The sequence below is a fragment of the Fundulus heteroclitus genome, chromosome 8 (genome assembly GCF_011125445.2).
Source record: "Fundulus heteroclitus isolate FHET01 chromosome 8, MU-UCD_Fhet_4.1, whole genome shotgun sequence".
Classification (NCBI taxonomy): Eukaryota; Metazoa; Chordata; class Actinopteri; order Cyprinodontiformes; family Fundulidae; genus Fundulus; species Fundulus heteroclitus.
Genome location: NC_046368.1, coordinates 1072543 through 1091380, shown reverse-complemented (window position 1 = coordinate 1091380; position 18838 = coordinate 1072543). Strand labels below are relative to the sequence as shown.

General features: G+C 39.4%; 1 protein-coding gene across 1 annotated transcript in view; it reads left to right on the top strand.

The window, feature by feature from the left end:
• The window catches only part of bcr (BCR activator of RhoGEF and GTPase), a 117198-nt gene that overhangs the window by 55412 nt on the left and 42948 nt on the right, over positions 1 to 18838 (top strand). Inside the window, exons 2-4 of the mRNA XM_012871131.3 lie at positions 2460 to 2644; positions 12737 to 12841; positions 14655 to 14840. Coding sequence (XP_012726585.2) covers positions 2460 to 2644; positions 12737 to 12841; positions 14655 to 14840 — 476 coding nt within the window. The remainder of the gene's footprint in view (positions 1 to 2459; positions 2645 to 12736; positions 12842 to 14654; positions 14841 to 18838) is intronic.

Genomic DNA, 18838 nt, shown 5'->3' with positions numbered 1-18838 from the left:
GTAGGATAAATGCACCCATTTTAACTTGTGGGTACTTGTGGGCTGTCTTCTTCAACATTTAAGGCCTTAGTGCTTTATATGAACGTTATAATACACTTAAAAGGCATACTCTATTTCCAGACATGGCATTTTCCCCCAATCAAGGTATGATTTAAACAGCAAAACGTCCTAAATATGTTCAGCGTTCTGAAGAAACAGCTGGAAGAGTGATTTCTCGTTGGGCTCCAGTTTTTTTATGCCCCCTGCTATTAATGCGCCGAGGCAGAGCTAGAAAAGCCCCGAAAGAAAAACATGGCAGGGAGGGCACTCACTCATTCCCAACTGGGTATTTTTAAAAAAAACCACACCCGGCATTTTTACACCACCAATGAATCTGCAAGCGTCACACTGGTAACTCTGGTTTGCTGAAAGGTTCGGCGTTGTGGGAAGTGGCTGCGAGCCCCACACGGAGCTTCTGTGTTGGTCCTCCCCTCTGGCAGTAAGTCTCCGGTCAAAGAAGGAGCAGCGATCAACAAACAGCGGGGTGTGAGCTGTGTGCAGATCGTGGGTGGGCGTAACGTCCCGGCACGGGAGACACAAAACGCCATCCTTATGTGTTGTTTACTTCAGTTCTTTAATTGTAAACCGCTAAGAGAGTGTCGTTGCGACAAAAGAAAAATTGTTGAAATTATTTAGTGTGACAACAGATGTTATTTCATTACGTTACCCAGAAGCGTTATGCCCTGAAACTTATTTACCCTAAAACCCTCTTTATCTCTTGTGAGCTTTTTTATTGGTTTGGTTTCAGCTTCTGGTGCTGTTTTTTTTATAAATTGTCCTCTGACACGGACTTTAGCTCAACTCGCCGCTCTAATAAAATGGCCTTTAGTTTGGCAGGAGTGCAATGGAGGGTGTGTAAGAGAAAAGGAAAATAGGGTCCCCTTGCAAAAATAACAAGCCATGACCATTTTGGCAATAAAACTATAACCAATGATTCTTTCACTGTTGCTTTACTCTTTAGGTTTATAAAAAGTTAGTCCAAACTCCATGCAAAATGGCGCTTGTACCTCCACAGAGACTGTGACAGAGGACTTCTGAAAGGGCGGTCTAATCAGGATCGTAACGCCAGACTTCAGCAGCCATAGCCTCTACATCTTTTACAGCGGTTACACTCTGAAATAAAAATAAAATCCTTTCAAACTCAGGGGAAACAGTAGTAATTTAAAATGCTAAGCACGGCCCTGTCATGAAGCCCCACACTGGGCATTATTAAAAGTGCTACCCTCCAAATCAGGGCTGTTTTCCTGTGTGTTGCTGTTTAATCTGTTCTTACACTGGAAAGATCAGTGAAACTTAACTGCTGTCAACTGCTGACTGTACTTTCTTGTCCTGGAAAAACAGTTTTTAGAAACCACAACTTTAGCCTCATCAAAACTCTTAGCTTCATTAAACCTAACACCAGGTTTTTATTTTATTCTAGCTCACTGATCTTTTGCTTCTTGCTCTGTCTCTCCAATCGCTCCATGTAATCGTTTATTGTTATAGATATTAATGACGACCATCATTAAGGTTAAAGATACAGTACATTTGCCGATTCGTAACTCTTTAAATGCTGCGCCCGGTATTCTAATTATTTAACCCTTAAAGTGTTTTTTTCTTTCTTAGGTGTTTCTTTTCAGAGGTTCAGGGTGTATGAACAAAGATGCAGAAGAAATTAATTTTATGTGCCCCAGTTTCCTGAGCTGCTCTAATTAGAGTTGGAAATTAACTCTACCAGATTTGGCAACCTTCTGAGAGCATGAAGCCAATCAGTAAATGTATTGCTCGACTCCCCGTCTTTGTCTCAACGCACCGCCACGCAGAAAACCTCCTATGATGAGCATACATTTTGATTAGTAGGTCAAGGATGTTTTGATGTCTGGAATAAAAGTGAGGGATTTTTACTCGTTTTGGTGCTGCGTTGCCTTTTTGTTAACGGCGTTGAAGTGACTGTTCTTAAGTCTTAGTAAGCAATTTTTTTCTTGGTTCCATTGGGAAAGTCTGCAATTTGAATTTAGTTCCCTTCCGTTTGTTTATCCGACTATAAATCCATCCACTAATCCATTCATCTGTTTGCTTACAGGGTTTCTAATTTGAAGTCCAGTTACTGTGGAAATATCTACTCTAGATTGAAGTGAACTTAAGTATTTATACTTGAAGAATGAGCTTAAAATGAACCGAGAACTCTGGAAGTTTGAATCAGGGAAGATAACACATTTTGAAATTAAAGATAGGAATCCTGTCTAGCTGAAAACCACATGGCTATGCAAGCAACAGCTCAGCAACTATAACATACGAGTATCTTTTGAACTGCAGACAAACCACGCCTGACTTGTTTAAGAGCTCCATATGTCTGCGTTTGCATTTCAAAAGTAGTAATGCATTAATTTCAAAAACCTTTAACAGATCCTAAATTGCTGGTTGGCTTTCGTCCTTCACAGATGGTCATTTCACCGGAACTCCTCCAACATATGGTTACGATGCAGACCGAGCAGAAGAGCAGCGGCGGCACCATGACATCCTGCCGTACATCGACGACTCGCCGTCATCCTCGCCGCATCTCAGCTCCAAGAGCCGCAGCAGCCGGGACACGCTCTCCTCAGGATCGCTGGAGTCCTCCAAGTCGGTCAGTGCGCCATCTTGTCTTCTCATCGGTTACAGCTGCCGCCACCACTCATTCGACTTTCCTGGTGAAAGCAAACCAAAGCTTTGAGATAAGAATACACAAATATGGCTGGAAAGGGCTACTCTTCTCCTACGACAATCTTCCAATCTTTTCATTAACTGGAGCTTTTCTAAGATTACCCGTTTTTAAATTAAAATGTATTCATAACGCACATTTTCCCCACCCTATAACCCCAGACGCTGGGACCCACGGAAGAAACAAATTAACCTTTAGAGATTGGCTGCTTCTGGAGAGTGTTTGGCAGAATTATCCCTCATTCCCATCACTTTATAACTATCGTCCGTCTCCCATCTCTCTTTTTTCTGCCTTTCTACATCCGTGGAAATAAATCCATTGATGTAAAACATCTGGCACGCTGTACAGATTACAGTTAAGAGGATACACTTGTTCAAAAACACCAAACAACTGCCTTTCCTAGTATGATAAAACCCCAAGCTGAAGCACAACATTTTCTGTGTGCAATACTCTGTAAATACACATATTGGATCGTTTCAAATGGAAGGATGCTCCCGTTATAACTAATAGACTAAAATGGTTTCTATGCACAATTCTATGCACCATGCCCTTAGAAGAAATACATGAAGCTGTATTAGTTCAATGACCTTTCAGTTTTTACTGGGAAGCGTGCATCTTTCCCTGTGATATATGGCTACATCTGGCAATAAATGGTGTGCCCATAGACTTATTACAATGTCTGACCTGCAAACTTAGGAGTCGGACTAATTTAAAGGGGACATATCATGCTTTTCAGTTACACCATTTCACATTTTAATTCTGCAGTTGTGGTCTATATTAAGTGGAACTGCAATGCTTTGGTCTGAATTCCTCGTTTATTTACCCCTGTTCTGAGGTGCGACTGAGAGCAGCTCGTTTTGTCAATGAGCTGGAGGTCGCATCCAGGTTCTACTTCTGAGCATGCTCAACATTTCCTTAAAGGTATAGTGGACAATGTTTTTTTCCCCCCAGCTTTGACTTCCAGGTGGATCATCTTATCTACTGGTTGTCCCATTGTGACGCGTTCACGTAACGCCAATGTGCGTGCAAGTTTCTTGCTAGTTTGCTCCTGTTAGAGTTTGTGTATCCAGTTAGCTTTGGTGTTAGCTGATCATTGTAGCTCCACTGCTCTCACCGTATACTTTGAAAGTGGCTGACAGTGGCAAGACGCAAACTGTTTTACACATTTATGAGGTGAAGAGGAAGGCCTCAGAAGAAAGGAATAAGACCAGAGTGTAATTGGGAGGTTTCTCTACCCCCGAGAAGGGGAAGAGCAGGTAAGATGGTCTTGTGCATGTGCAGTTTTTCAAAAAGTGACTTGGCCGTTTCTTACCTACATTTTCGGAAGAATTGTCCCCTCTACCTAAAAATGTTGTGATGGTTAATTTTTGCAGTAGCTGAATATCAGGGTCCAAGATGATAGCAATAGCTGGTGCTTATCCATGACTTTTAGCACGAACCCACCTGCATGAATTTGTAATCTGTCAATTTAAAGCAGAACTGGTCCTGCTGGCCCTGTGCAAAAGCTACAACCACAGGAATCCCAAGTAATATAGTCTAAACCAGGGGTCACCAACTTGGTGCCTAGGGGCACCCAGTGGCCCCTGAGGACTCTGACTCTTTGAGTTCAAAGGTCAGTACTGGTAGCCCTTTGTATGACACAAAAATGGTTGGGGACCCCTGGTCTAAAACTACTGAAAGTTAGGCTGCTATGCACATCCCTTCTGCCATTGCTTTGGCCACAGCCTATCTCACTAAGCAGCTGCATCAGCAATAGATACAGATATACAGCTAAGCTCTGTATGTCTGTATGCCCTTGGCTCCCTGTGAAATACACATCTCCAAACTGCACATATACAATGGGTTCTGAGAAGGAAAGTGAAGTTGTGTTTTTTTTTTTTTTTTTACTGGTATTCAAAGGACAAATGTATTTGTCTCACCATCAAAGAAAAGCCCTGAGATTCTATTTAGTGAGGAAGAGGACAGGGGAGCTTTTTAGGGTTATAACGTATTTTTACAATAGTTGCAGTGTGACTCATAAAATCAACTTCAGACTTCCAAGCCTTGGTGTAAACAGCTCAGTGATCCGTAAACGATGGCTATAAATTTTGTGATTTTAATTTTGTATGATTGTTGCAGAGGTGTGTACACAGAGAGCTTCATAAAGGTAAAACTATTGCACCACATGGCATGTTTCTAGGTGTGCTGTTCCCTTCACGGAAAACTCCTTCACCTTCACCTTCTCATATAATAAAAAAAACACTGACGTCGTTTCCTCCTCCACAGTTATACTGAAACTGAGTTAGGAGATACAGAAAACTCCCATTTTTACAGGGAATATCTACAGACTGTGAAGTCAAGAAAACATCCTAGTTTAGATGTGATACCCGGGGCAGTAGCATTGTGCTACGATAGCAGCTGAAAACAAAACAGTTGGCAAATACTGTGACAGCAATGGCATACTAATTACCTTTACACTAAAATTAGGTTTTTAAAATTTTTTGAAGGTTCTGGAGACCCTAGGATCATCTTAATCTATTGTAGAGGACGCCTTACAGAAGTAATACTATTTCTAATAATACATTGCTGCTGCACAAGGAGTTTGTCTTTGGTAAAAGCCTTTCATTTAATGGATTTCTGTCTTATCTAATCTCATATATTATTTGCCGGTGATTCAGGGCAATGTTTCCCTGTTTCTTTCACAGCAGTTTTAGAGCTGTAGCAGTTACTCTGAAAGTCAGTTAAATATATGATGTAACACTAAAACAACTCTCCCATAACAAATTCCCAGCACAGTCAAACAGACTTTCATTAGCTGCCAGAGTATCTATCGTCCTTTATTTGCCCTTTGAAAACTCCTCCACAGACATCATCCCTGTCTCTTCCTGTAATTTATGTATCAGAGCCCAGACAGGCTGCGGTTGGCTCAGCGTGAGTCGGTGGATTTATGATGTCACTGCGATGAGTCACCATCAGGAATGATTGGATTTTCATCAATGGCTCCTTTTTCAGTCCTACTGTGACTCTTTTCCCACATTAAAAAGTACAAGGAAAAGGAGAATAGTGGATAACTGTTCCTGAGGACAGCTAAATTGCTACTATTGCTGCAGAAGTGTAAATCAAAGATGGCTGTCTTCCTCAACCTATAAAGCTGACTTTTCCTTTAGCTTTTAGGTTTGACTATCAGAGCTGCAACACCATAAAGCACCTGAAACTTCACTGTTGTTGCTACTCATATAATAATATTGGTGAGGTCATTCTCATTTTTGCTTAGCTGACATGAAATCCACCCTTTCTACAGAATCTGGAAGTGCAATACTGAGTTACTGGGACACAGCCAAGCCGAGCTGAAGATTGGAGGGATATCACGTTGGGAATTTTGGAAGATTAAGGATGACAGAAATTGTTTTTAAACAAATTCTAAAATTAAAGAATTAGTGAGATTGCCATTTGCTGTTTTCTTCTTAAGCAGTTTTTTTTATTATTATTATTACGGGCAGAATTCAGCAGAAAGCCTCCTGCAAAGAATGACAAATCAGTGAAATTTCAGCAAACTTGATGTTCAGATGCTTTTATTTTATTTTTTTGTCTATCCAAATTTTTCCTCTGCCACCCTCAATCATCCGGAAACAAGCAAGAATCGAATATAGATATTATCAAGGAGCCTTGTTTAGGTGTGTTGCTTCAATCACACAGCCAGGTCCCTTTAAGGTGTACCCAAAGATGGGCACATTAGTTGTCAAGGAAAAAAAATAAGGCGTTGAATATCTGGGCACCTTCTCAAGAAATCTTCAGTGGTCTGAAAGGATGAATAAATGCTTAACTTCTCCTTTTTTCAGGCACTGAAGCTGTGTAACCCTGTTCTCCATGTTTAATATGGACCCTAATGTTACTTTACAAGCAAGGAGGCTTGTCACAGCTACTTATTTTTTTCTTTTCTTAGGGCATAGCTGGTAGTGTAATAATAAGTGTAGAGTGATTTTGTGTTGTTGTTAAAACACTTAAAATAAAACTCAGAGAACTCAGAATATAATCACTATTTTTTCTTGATTTACATGAGCAATGGAAACACAGCTCAGAACTATAACCAGTGTTATACATAATGCAGTACACATCACAACCCTTCCCCAGGCTGCCATCATAAACAGAGAAAAGAAGGTATAACAGAAACATAGAAATAAATAAGACAGAAAGAGATCACACTGTACCCTTGAAGCATGAACTTTTAAAGATGAGGCGCTGTTACGTAAAGAGGACGAGACTGTGGATATGTGGATAAGACTGCAGTGTGTGCTATATATAGCTTCATTGCAATTTAATACAAGCTTATTGTTAGAAGAACAATATTAATCTTTTGATTTTTGAATAAATATTTGAATCAGTTATTAGCTTCTTAAAAATACATTCCTTTTGTATATTCTGAAGACATTGTGATATGTTAATGTTTTTCCAAATTTATGATTGTTGTTGAGGAAATTATGATTATTAATGAACAGAGTCAGTAATGAGCTGCAGCCATGTTAAGATTTCTGTTAAAACATCTTCTTGACGATATACCTGGCCTAGTGGTTCGAAGAGCAAGGCACTTGTGTCCTGGGAAGGGTACAAGTTCCCCGGTTTAAATCCCAAAGACTGCTACTCTGGTACCTTGACCAAGACCTTGACCAAGAACATTACTAGGATTAAAGGACTAATGTCTCAGCAGGATCTGGAAAAACTAATCCATGCGTTTATATTTAGTCGAATTGACATCAAACACTGCAACGGTGTTTTTACAGGTCTGCCTAAAAAGTGGATCAGACAGCTGCAGCTGATCCATAACGCTGCTTCCCGCGTCCTCACTAAGACTAAGAAAGTAGAGCACATCACCCCAGTTCTAAAGTCCTTACACTGGCTCCCTGTATCTCAGAGAATAGACTTTAACATCCTTCTGTTAGTCTATAAATCCCTGAATGGCTTTGCACCTAAATACATCACAGACTTGTTATCGGTGTATCAACCATCCAGACCATTAAGGTCTTCTGGCTCCAGCCTGCTCTGCATACCTAGAACCAGAACTAAACAAGGAGAAGCAGCATTTAGTTCCTATGTTCCACTTATCTGGAACAAACTTCCAGAAAATTGTAAAGGTGCGGAATGCCTGAGTTCCTTTAAATCAAGATTAAAAACACATTTGTTTAAGATTGCCTTCAACTGTTCTAGTTAACTGAATCACCACTTTTTTGTTCTTTTTTTCTATCTACATTTTATTCCTACTTGCTTTTATTCTGTTTTATTTTGCTATATTTTAATCATGTAAAGCACTTTGCATTGTCTTTGTACTGAATTGTGCTATATACATAAATTTGCCTTGCCTTGCCTTGCCTTGCCTTGAATGTTTCCAGAGCACCGCACTGTGGCAGCCCACTGCTCCCTAAGGTCTGGGTTAAATGCAGAGGACAAATTTCATTCAAATGTACAAAAGTTGCAATGACAAAGATGGCAATTAACAACAGAAACTACTTCCTGTAATTATTTCCCAAAGACCGCAAAGCAAAAGGAAGGAGGCATTTCTAACAGCTTTCAGACCAAAAACAGCATGAGCTGTCCCATGGGTTACACTGTTGAAAAGAGCAAAACAGAGGCAATCTCTTCAAAATAAATATGTGTAAGTGGAAAGTCATACACTTGTGTCTCAACCAGGCAACATTGCTGGTCTCAGTGTACATCTTCTACACCTTTGTTTTCAGTTTCACTGGAACTCTTCTCCACCCTTTCCAACCTGCCTGGAGATGTTTCTTCACCTCTTTTCCTCACTCGACATTGCTCTGGATTGCTGATCCTATGTACTTAAAATCCTCCAACTTCTTTATTTCTGCTCCATGTGACCTCGTGGCTCTGCTTGAGTCCCTCTCATTCACACACATGTATTCTGTCTTGCTACAGTTAACCTTTATTCCCGTCCTTTCCAGGGGAAACCTCCATCTCTCGAGGTTTTTCTCCATCTTCTCCCTGCTCTCAGATCACAGTGTCATCTGCAAACATCATAGTCCATGGAGATTCCTGTCACATATCATTCACATATCCAATCCTTGATGCATTCCCACTTCCATTTTGAACTCCCACAGCACACTTACAGTGTTATGAACTACTGTCCCCTGTCGGTGGTTGGACACCTCTGTATTTTGTTCAGTCCTTTTACACAATGGATACTTCTTTTGTAGGAAATGACTCTTGAAACAGAAACTATACCTTAACGCTTTTAATCTATACAAGCCAGAGAAAGGGTTTACAGATATTCAACTGAGGCTCTTATAATATTGACAGGGGAAAAGGGAATGTGATAGAGCCCCAAATGATGGTTACATCAGCTTCTTATAGATCACCAGGGACTCGCCGCTGCAAGAGTGGCACACCCCTTGCATGTCGGTAGGAAATGTGTCACCACTGGGAATTATCTGTCAGACTGTGGAATAGCATGCAGTCAGGGTTATCCAATTTTATGGGCTGCCCAGATAACTGATTGTTTGTTTATCCGTCCATTGTCCATATGTATCTACAATGCTTATGAATTATCTGTTATTTTCCCAATAACTGCTTTCAATAGCACCAGCAACCTGTAGCTTCATCTAATATCTAACAACACTTCACCACTGTCTTACAGCTCTCCTACATGTCCTGTACCACTTTAACGTACTTCTCCGCTACTTCAGACTTCCTCATACAGCTCTTCTCTCAACACCTTGTCATATGCTTTCTCTGGATCTACAAAAAACACAATGCAGCTAACCTCTGACCTTCTCTGTATTTCTCTTTCAACATCCTCTAAGCAAATAGTGGCTCTGTAGTACTTTTTCTTGGCATAAAACCATTCTGCTGCCCACAGATGCCCACTTCTGACCTCAGCCTAGCTTCCACTACTGTTTCCCGTAACTTCATCGTGTGACTCATCACATTTATTCCTCTGTGGTTGCCACAACTCAGCACATCCCCGTTGTTCTTGAAAACTGATACCGGTAAATATCTCCTCCATTCCTCACAAATCGTCTCACTCTCTAAGATCCTACTGAGCAGCCTAGTCAAACTCTGCTGCTGTCTCTCCTAGACACTTCCACGCCCCAATAGGTATGTCTCATCAGACTGCATTTCCACTGTTGATCCTTTTCAAACCCTTCCTTGTTATCTTTATGCTACATGCTGACCGACAACGGACACTTCTTCTACACTTCGCTCTCTCATTCTACTCATTCATCTGCCCTTCAAAGCACTCCTTCTATCTTCCTGTCACACCTATTGCATCTGTCATTACATTTACATCTCCATCCTTAATTACCCTGACCTGCTGAACATCCTTCCCAGCTCTGTCTCTCTATGTTGCCAACCTGAATAAATCTTTCTCTCCCATCTTACTGTCCAACCTATTGTCCAAGTCACTATATTCCCTTTGCTTAGTTTTTAGATCAGACATAGTGGAAGATCTTATTGTTGATGTAATTTGCAATTAGGAAAAATCTGCTGATAGCTGATGAGAAGAAAAGAAAATTTGATTATTGGCCAATTGATCAGTGCATCTGTAGCATGACAAGCCAAGTTAAAATTGATGTTACCCTGCTGGTGAAACAGAGGTGGCCATCATTGTGTGGAAAAGTGCTATGTAAATCCAGAGAAGAATATGACGGTTGTGACAGAGCTCTGTTTCTATATGGACCGAACTCAATGTTCATTGAATATATGTTTTCTTTAAATGTTTTTCTAACTTGCCGAAATGCAATACAACCAGAACAACTTTGTATTCAGCAACACCTAAATAGATGTAATTTAAAACCCTTCACTGGAAAATAAAGGAATGTATAGCCAAATAAACAATTGCGTTTCTTAACTAATTTAAAAATTTTTTTTTTTATTTTTCTACAAGATGGAAGTATACATAGTGTGTTATCAGGCCTGGCAATTCAACAAAGGGAAAGTAAAAGTAAAATAAGTTTCCGAGTTAGTCCAATGGAGTAACAAATTTACTAGCTGATACCACAAACCTCCTAAAACTATTGAGTCTCTACTGATCTCTCTGCCGCACATAACACAGCTGTTGTTGCTGGAGAGGCAACCACTCAAAGTCAAATCTCATGTAATACATTGACCCGAGAAGGTTAGAAACCCACCTGTATTATCCAAAATCAGTTATTATAGAGATGCATCTTCAGACATTTTGCAGTCAAAAAGTATATTCAGCCTTGCATTTTCACTGCTGGTTAACACACACCTATGCAATGCAGTCTATTATAACCCTGGGGGGTTTTGTAATTTTCTGGGCCCCATCCGTTCTCTGAAATCTGCATCAGCATCTACTTATGCAGTGGCCATGGAAACTGGTTTGAAACCCATTTGCCCCATCGTTGTAATAAATGCATATACGCCCACAGACATTGACACTCTCCCGGTATGTGTGCGCAAAAGCAGTGTAGCAAACATGATGCAACATATTGTTACCCTTCTTTGTAAAACAATAATGACTAGTGCTATTGTATGATATTCCAATTGAAAGTAATAGACAGATTAACTTATTTTTTAAGTTATTACTGCTATAAGGATGAGAAATGCTGTCATCCCTCGTTTGGCCCCTGCCTCCAGCAGCCTGAAAATGCTTTATAGCATTAGAGCTTTATAGAATGGGTTTATGTGGTCGAGCAGCTGCATTTTGGCCCTAATATCACCAGGAGCAATGCAAAGCATTGGATGCAATAGTGTAAAGCACATCATCACTTGACTCAAGCAGTTGTTCTCAGTCTTGCTATCTAATATATATATATATATATATATATTTTAGGTAGATTGACTCAACCTGTTAATTTCTGTTAAAGCACCTCTCAACGCTTTAGCATAAAAAGACATTTAAAAATAAAAAGGCTTGTGCTTCCAACTGTTTGAGAACAGTTTGGGGGGATCCATTCCAATATGAAGGTGCACCCATGCACGAAACAAGGGCCATAAAGACGTAAATGAATGTGTTTTATGTGGAAGAACTTGAATGACCTGCACACAGCCCGATTGTAACCCGACTGAAAACCTTTGGGGTCAATTAGACTGGAGGCGCCTTCTCATCCAACATCGATGTCTGACCTTGCAAATGTGCTTCTGGAATAATGGTCATAAATACCCCCAAATATATTCTTACACCCTTTGGAAACTCTTCCCAGACAGAAGATTTGAAGCTATTTATAGCCTCAAAGAGTGGGCTGACTCTAAACTTTATGAATTAAGAATGGGATGTCGCTCAAGATCAGATACAATATATGCAAAGACAAATGTGCAAATACATTTGATAATATGCATTTGGCAGTTTTGATATGTACTTGGTTAAATGCATAAACTAATTTCATCTTTGTCATGCTGGATAAATTCCTTCTGCTCCTTGTTTAGATGCATGGTTTGGTTTGTCTTTTTAAAGTTTTGTTATCACTACTTTTGTTATTTTCTGCCAACTGTTTTTATTGTTTCCCCAATTTTCTAATTTCTGCTTTTCTTCATAGCTTCCAGAGATAAAATCCGTGGACCTCCAGACTGGAGCCAGTGTTTGTGTTTCTCCTGCATGCACATATTTAAACCACAACCTTTTTTTTTTCCTGCCATGGGAGACCCTGTCTGTTTGAGTTATTTCAGAGTTTGTGGTTAAACAAGACAGCCCGAGGAGTTTCTCTGTTGTTCTGTTTTCTCTCATGTCTGTGTTCCTCGGTGAGCTTTGACTCAGCTGAGGGGAATGGTGAAGCAGCCAGGGATGTTTCTTTTTTTTTTTTTTTTTTTTTAGCAGGATGTCTTTGTTTCATTGAGCATTCCTGCAACTCTTTTATGGTCAGCCTGTAACTATAAACCCTTAATGTCTTATTCACCATCTTTTAATCATCTTATAGGAATAAACAAGATTTTGTCAGGCGAAATTAATTTGCCTGTTCTTCTTAGAAAAAAGTACAAAAGAACGCAAACATTGACACAATTGTTTATTTTGCATGACATAGAGTTGTTAGACAATTTTTTAAACTTCAGATATGTTTGTGTTCTTCACAGACGGAGTGTGACCTTGAAAAGGGTTTGGAGATGAGGAAGTGGGTCCTGTCCGGGATCTTGGCCACAGAAGAAGCATACCTCAGCCACCTAGAGGCACTGCTCCTGGTGAGACAAGCAGCATTGCGCAATACCGTCCTGTCATTAAGTAAACGTCAGGTAACGCTGTCTGAAACCAGAGATGGAAGTCAGTTTTCGCTTTCCTTTTGTTAGCACCTTTTAACTCGACGGTTTCAGTTTCAGCGCTTTGTCTTCCAACATTTCTGCTTTGACCCACTCATCAGCATCCATTGTAGGAGGAAGAGAGAGCAGGTTTCTGCAAACTACGGATAGGACGTCTTTACTCATGAGTTTTGGCCAGCTGATGTGGCTGAAGAGATACTTTTTTCAAGGTTTTATAAATAAAACGAAATGGCGCTATGAGAAGAAAATTTATTTTATTATTTGGACCTTTTAAATATCTTTTCTCCTTACAATCACAAACTTTAATGTGATTCATTGGGAGTATAAGTGAACGACCAGCACAAAGCAGCGTGTAATTCTGAAGTGGAAGGAAATGATACAGGCTTTATTTGTTTCAACCTGTTTGTCCGTTAGTCTGGCAAAATAGCTCAATCGATGAGATCTGAACTTTAATTAGGTCTTTCTAATACATGGATATGCTTTGATCTAAAGTAGTCTTCTGGCTTTATGTCTTGCCTCGTTGTCTTGCTCTACCTAAAACCTCTGCCTCAGTCTCAAGTCTTTTGCAACAGGTTTTCATCCAAAATTATACTGGTTTTAGCTTCCATTTAACTGAAGAAAAGCCTCCACACAGCAGGATGTTTTCTGCCACACAAAATGTTCTACATGTTGTTACATAAAGTTAATTTATGTTCATCACCATAGATTGGCTAGCAGCAAACTGCAAATTGACCTTTTTATGTCTTTCTTTCAACAAGAGTGGTCTTCAAGCCAGTCTTCTATAAAGGTCAGATTTGTGAAGTGCACAACTAATAGTTTTCATGTCATCAAGTACTCCCACTAGAGTTGTGGAACTCTGCAGCTCCTCCAGAGGTACCACGGGCCTCTTGGCTGCTTCTCTGATAAATAGAACTAAATAGTTATCGTTCTAGATTTGAAGTTTTGTTATGCTCTTTCCATTTTGAATTGATGGATTGAGCAGTGGTTTGTGTATTTTGAGCTCTTCAAAGCATGGGAGATTGTTTTCTAACCTGTCCTGATCTCTGACCTGTCTGCTATGTTCCATGATCTTGATTATATTTGCTCACTAATGTTCTCTAACCAACCTCAGCACTTAACACTTGCATTTATCCTGAGCTTAGATTACATGGGAGCACTGGTATTTTCTAACTGGGTGACTTCTGAAGTTGGTTTTGTGCTCTGAATTTTTTTTTAGGGTTATGAGAGGGAATGGAGCTTAACAAAAATGCACACGACACTTTCCTCATTGTTATTAACAAATAAAATAATAAATTAAAACAATGTGTTTTTTTTCTTTCTAGTTTCCACCTATCCACAACTTTGTGTAGATCTATTGGAAAAAAATAAATCAAACAAACAAAAACAATTAAATCTGTTGAGGTTTGGGACTACAACATGGAAAAAAAAGTTCATACTCAAAAGGTATGAACTTCTGTCAGGCATGTGCATATTTACCTCACATGTACTGTAAGAGTTTTAATAATTCTGCAGTGCAGAAACTAAATATGTTTAATTGAGAAAGGTGCTCTTCACTGAGGGTCCCCCTCCCCCCCCCAGTATGTTTCTGAAACCTGCTGACTATTGTGTGTTTAAGGGGAATATTTTGCAGCCGTCCAGGGACAGCAGATAGAAAATGGCCTTTTGACTTAACTGGTTTATTAATCTGTGCTTTCCTTTCTTAAACCAGCTAAACTAAAAATCCGTTTGTTCCTCTCAGCCAATGAAACCATTAAAGGCTGCTGCCACAACGTCGCAGCCCGTTCTCACAGTGGCCCAGATAGAAACCATCTTCTTCAAAGTGCCTGAGCTCTACGAGATCCACAAGGAGTTCTACGATGGACTTTTGCCCCGCGTCCAGCAGTGGAGCCACCACCAGAGAGTTGGGGACCTCTTCCAGAAACTAGTGAGTTTTTTTTTTCTTTTCTTGGCTCAGTACAGTCTAACCTCCTATCAAAGGAAAAAATCAAAGGCTTGGTCTGTTTGTGGTTGTAGTCTGTGTGCAGCCATGACAGCAGCTGGGTCCCTGGGTTTAGCTGCGTGACGTTACCCCTAATCAAAGTGACAACATTGGGCAGCCCGAAAGGTTGACAGCAGTGGAAAAGGACATTTGGGGTTCTGCAGTGACATTTATGTTCTCTGGAGGCCCTCCAAAAACAAACCAGTAGAGCCGCAATATTCCTTATAACGGATTATCAAACAGAAGCAGAACCTGTCAGTTAGATTTCATGAACCGACAACAATGGCAGATTGGATTTTTCTAGCGATCTGCCACGTTTTCATCACGAATTTGCACAAATTGAATCTGGACGGCCTTTCCTTCCCCTTATTCCACCCAAAACAGCTGCTCGCTCTCTTTCTGTCCCACAGCAGTTTCTTCCAAAGATGTCGCGGGCCAAATGTACAGTACACTGGTTCTACTTAATCATTTTCACAGCGGGTCAATTAACTCACAATGAATCATTTGTTAATACTCTGAGAAATACAGCTCCTCTCCCACTGATCTCTCCCTCATGCGCCTTGTCTGTCTCTCCCCCTTTTCGACCGGTTTATGGTCTGACGTGCACATGCACACAGAGGGGAGCGCAGGCCTGCCTCACAATGCCCCCTTTCTGCCTCAGGCAGCTGAGGCCATCACAACGCTGTGTGCTTTGTGTCTTCAAGAAGCTGCTATAAATAGGAGCTGCGTTTACCACACACACACACACACACACACACACACAAACACACACGAACGCACACTCTCTTGCTCACAATCTTATTAATGTGTCTCTGAAGGCTGCCTTTGGGCTTTAGATCAGAAAGTAGAATTGAATTTGTATTGTTATCTGATAAAGATGCATGAAAAAAAACAATAAAAATGATCAAATAAATACATTTTATTTTGCATATTTATTTGGTCTTTTTGGTTATGTGGATGAATGTAACTTCTATTTCTAACCTGTAAGCAACAAATGTCGGCAGAAATAAATGTAATAATAAAAATTTGAATAATTTTCAAACATGAAATAAAACCTTCATTTGTAGTTTGAAAGGGAGACAGAAAAAGCCAGCGCTTTTTAATGTGTTTCAGTCTAGAATATGTAAATCTAAATTTATTTTTAATATAGGCGCATATTGATTCTTATGTTGATTGTAAAGAATTACGCTATCAGCACAGTTGCTGTTGGCTGTGAGAAATGGTTGGGAATGGTGCACATTTTATCTGTGAACAGTCTAAGAAACACAGGGAACATGGAGTCAGTTCTCCATGAGTAATGGTCCAATAAGATAAGTTAATACCAGTCTTTGGGGCAGTATGATATTATGTTATAATAAAGGGTGCCTAGTTTCAAAAGGTTAAAAGTTTACATTCATCATTCAGGTTTTAGTAAGTATGGAAAATGGAAAACTGATAATGGAAAAATGTTTCTGTTTCCAGACTCTCCTATTTTCTAAAGTGTAACATTTTAAATTCCTCAAAACACTGTGTTTTAGAGCAGTAGATACTTTAATGAGATCAAACACTTAAATTTGCCACCTCATAAATAAAGGTTAACATTTTATCCATCGATGTTTTGGTTTTTCCAGATGCGTATTGAGAACCCAGAGCTAAATACACACCCAAGAATAAAAAATAAATGGTAATTTCACTTCCTATATGGGTTCCAGAAACTTAGTTTTGAATCTATAGGTCTGGTTTAGATGCAGTACACTGAAACCACTGTTTTTTTTTTTCATTTTTTTTTTTTTTTTTTTCATTTTTGGAAGCCAAAAAAAGAGTAATGATCACAGATTTAATTGGGGCCTGCCATAGCATAGGAATGACTGGAGCTTCACAAAGCAGTTCACTCCCCCGTGCAATGCATTGGAGGCAGCTATTATTCTCCACCTCTAAACTGGACTCTTTATAATTATCCTGTCGACATTAATGCAACCCAAACCATAGGGTGCACCCATACAATGTGTAGAGTATATCAAAATGGCATCAACTCGAGATGTGTGCTATTGCTTCAATTGGCGTTTTGAACTGACATGGCATCGTAATTAGCCAAAGACCACGTCCAAAAGGCCCATAGGAGAAATCAATCATCAAAATGCACAATTTTTGAGACGTTTCTATGGAAGGAACTTTCTGAAACTGTTTTTGTAACTTTTTTTTTCATTTTCACTGTCATGGCCACAAATTTCCCACTGTAGTTATCATTGTATGATTTATGTCTGCCTTTACAAAATGCCTGGTGTGATGTTTTTCTTTCACAATCACACAGAAGTCAAAGAATATCGAATCTCTGATTGTTTTTGTGGCACAGGGGCAGAGCACACGATCAGGAATAACTCTCCAAACTCCCTGCAGAAAGACTCTAGGTCGAACTCAAGGTTTGAACAAAAGCCATCATATTTCAAATAGCAGATCCTTGCACCATCGGGCTATACTGTGCTTTCAAAATAAGACCTAAACATACAAAAGCTTTATATTTCCCACTGTACAAAATTACAGCATTGGGCTTAACACAAATGCTTGGATCAGTGTTGGAAATGGAACTATGTTGGCCTTTTGAATAAGACTTACCGAAATTTTCAAAATGAAAACTAACTTGTTAGCTGATGAAATAGTACACAGTGTTTTTGGAGGAAAAAAAGGCTCCACATGGTTTATGGACCTAATGAATATTGAAAAGACAAATATGTAGAACTTTCAAACTAAGACATAAACATACTCTTCAAAATAAAAGCCTTCATATTCAACAAAGCAATTTATTGCAGAATTAGGAGATACAGTAATGCTAGAAATCAACCAGTGATGGAAGTGGGTCTACATAATCCTTTCAAAATAAAAGGATCAACATTCTGTAGTTACTATTTGCATTTTAAACCAACAGTGGAAAATTAAATAATTTTGGCATAGTCATTACAGTTAAATCAATGATTTTTTTTTGTTAAACAAATTGTTCTTCCTACCACCCAAGGCAGCCCTCTCTTTAGGGTTCCCCAGAAAAACAGCAGTTGTCAGGAATCCAGAGGGATGGTGGCTTTCCATTGACATCTGTCTATTATTTATAAACAGCTGATCAGATTAGCACAGACATTCATATAGAGATGACCTTTGACCCACACAAGATGTCACGAAAGACAGAAGGGCTTCCATCAATAGCCTGCCTGACACAATAGTACCTATTTGTTCATTTTCATCAACTGACACAGAGAAACACAAAATCTGTTCTCTGTGTTATTTTAAGCTTTTCAAACATTTAAGGTCAAACCTTGTGCACGTCGTGACTCACTCAGCCACAGTACCACTGGCTCTAGTCTGAGAAGCATGCATCAAGCAGCAGGGCTAATTGAAATATCTTCAAGAAAGTTCTAGTTTAAGTTAGTCGAGATGCTGCAATAAAACAGTACATTTGTCCTTTACCACACTGCCAAATTAGAAGCCATCTTCAGCTTTGTGCTGGTCCTTGACTTGTGATTTTTGGCATCCAGATAAGAAAATCTGACAGGCGTGAAAAGAAAACATCAAGGTAAATATTTTCTACTGAAATGTCCCTGATGTTTGGAAAACTGCCAGGAAATGTATGTAGTTTTGAAATGGAATATGTTTCAAAAGTCGGGTGATCCATGAGCAAAAATGGAACAGTGTTTAAACAAACATGAATACCATGATCTAACTGCTTTCATTTAAAAACAATGAAGCATCAATGATACTTATAACATAATGGCCATAATAGGTATAAATGTGTATCAAGATAATCTTTTTTTTGACAATCAACAATTCCATAATTGCTCTTCTCTACTGAAAAGAAATCAAGTAAATAAGTATATAAAACAGTAAATAGTAACAGTGTAACAGTAGTTGGAGCTCTGCTGCTCTGAGGACAAGGGAAAAGAAATTAAAAGGGAGTAAAGGAGGTGATGCATGAATTT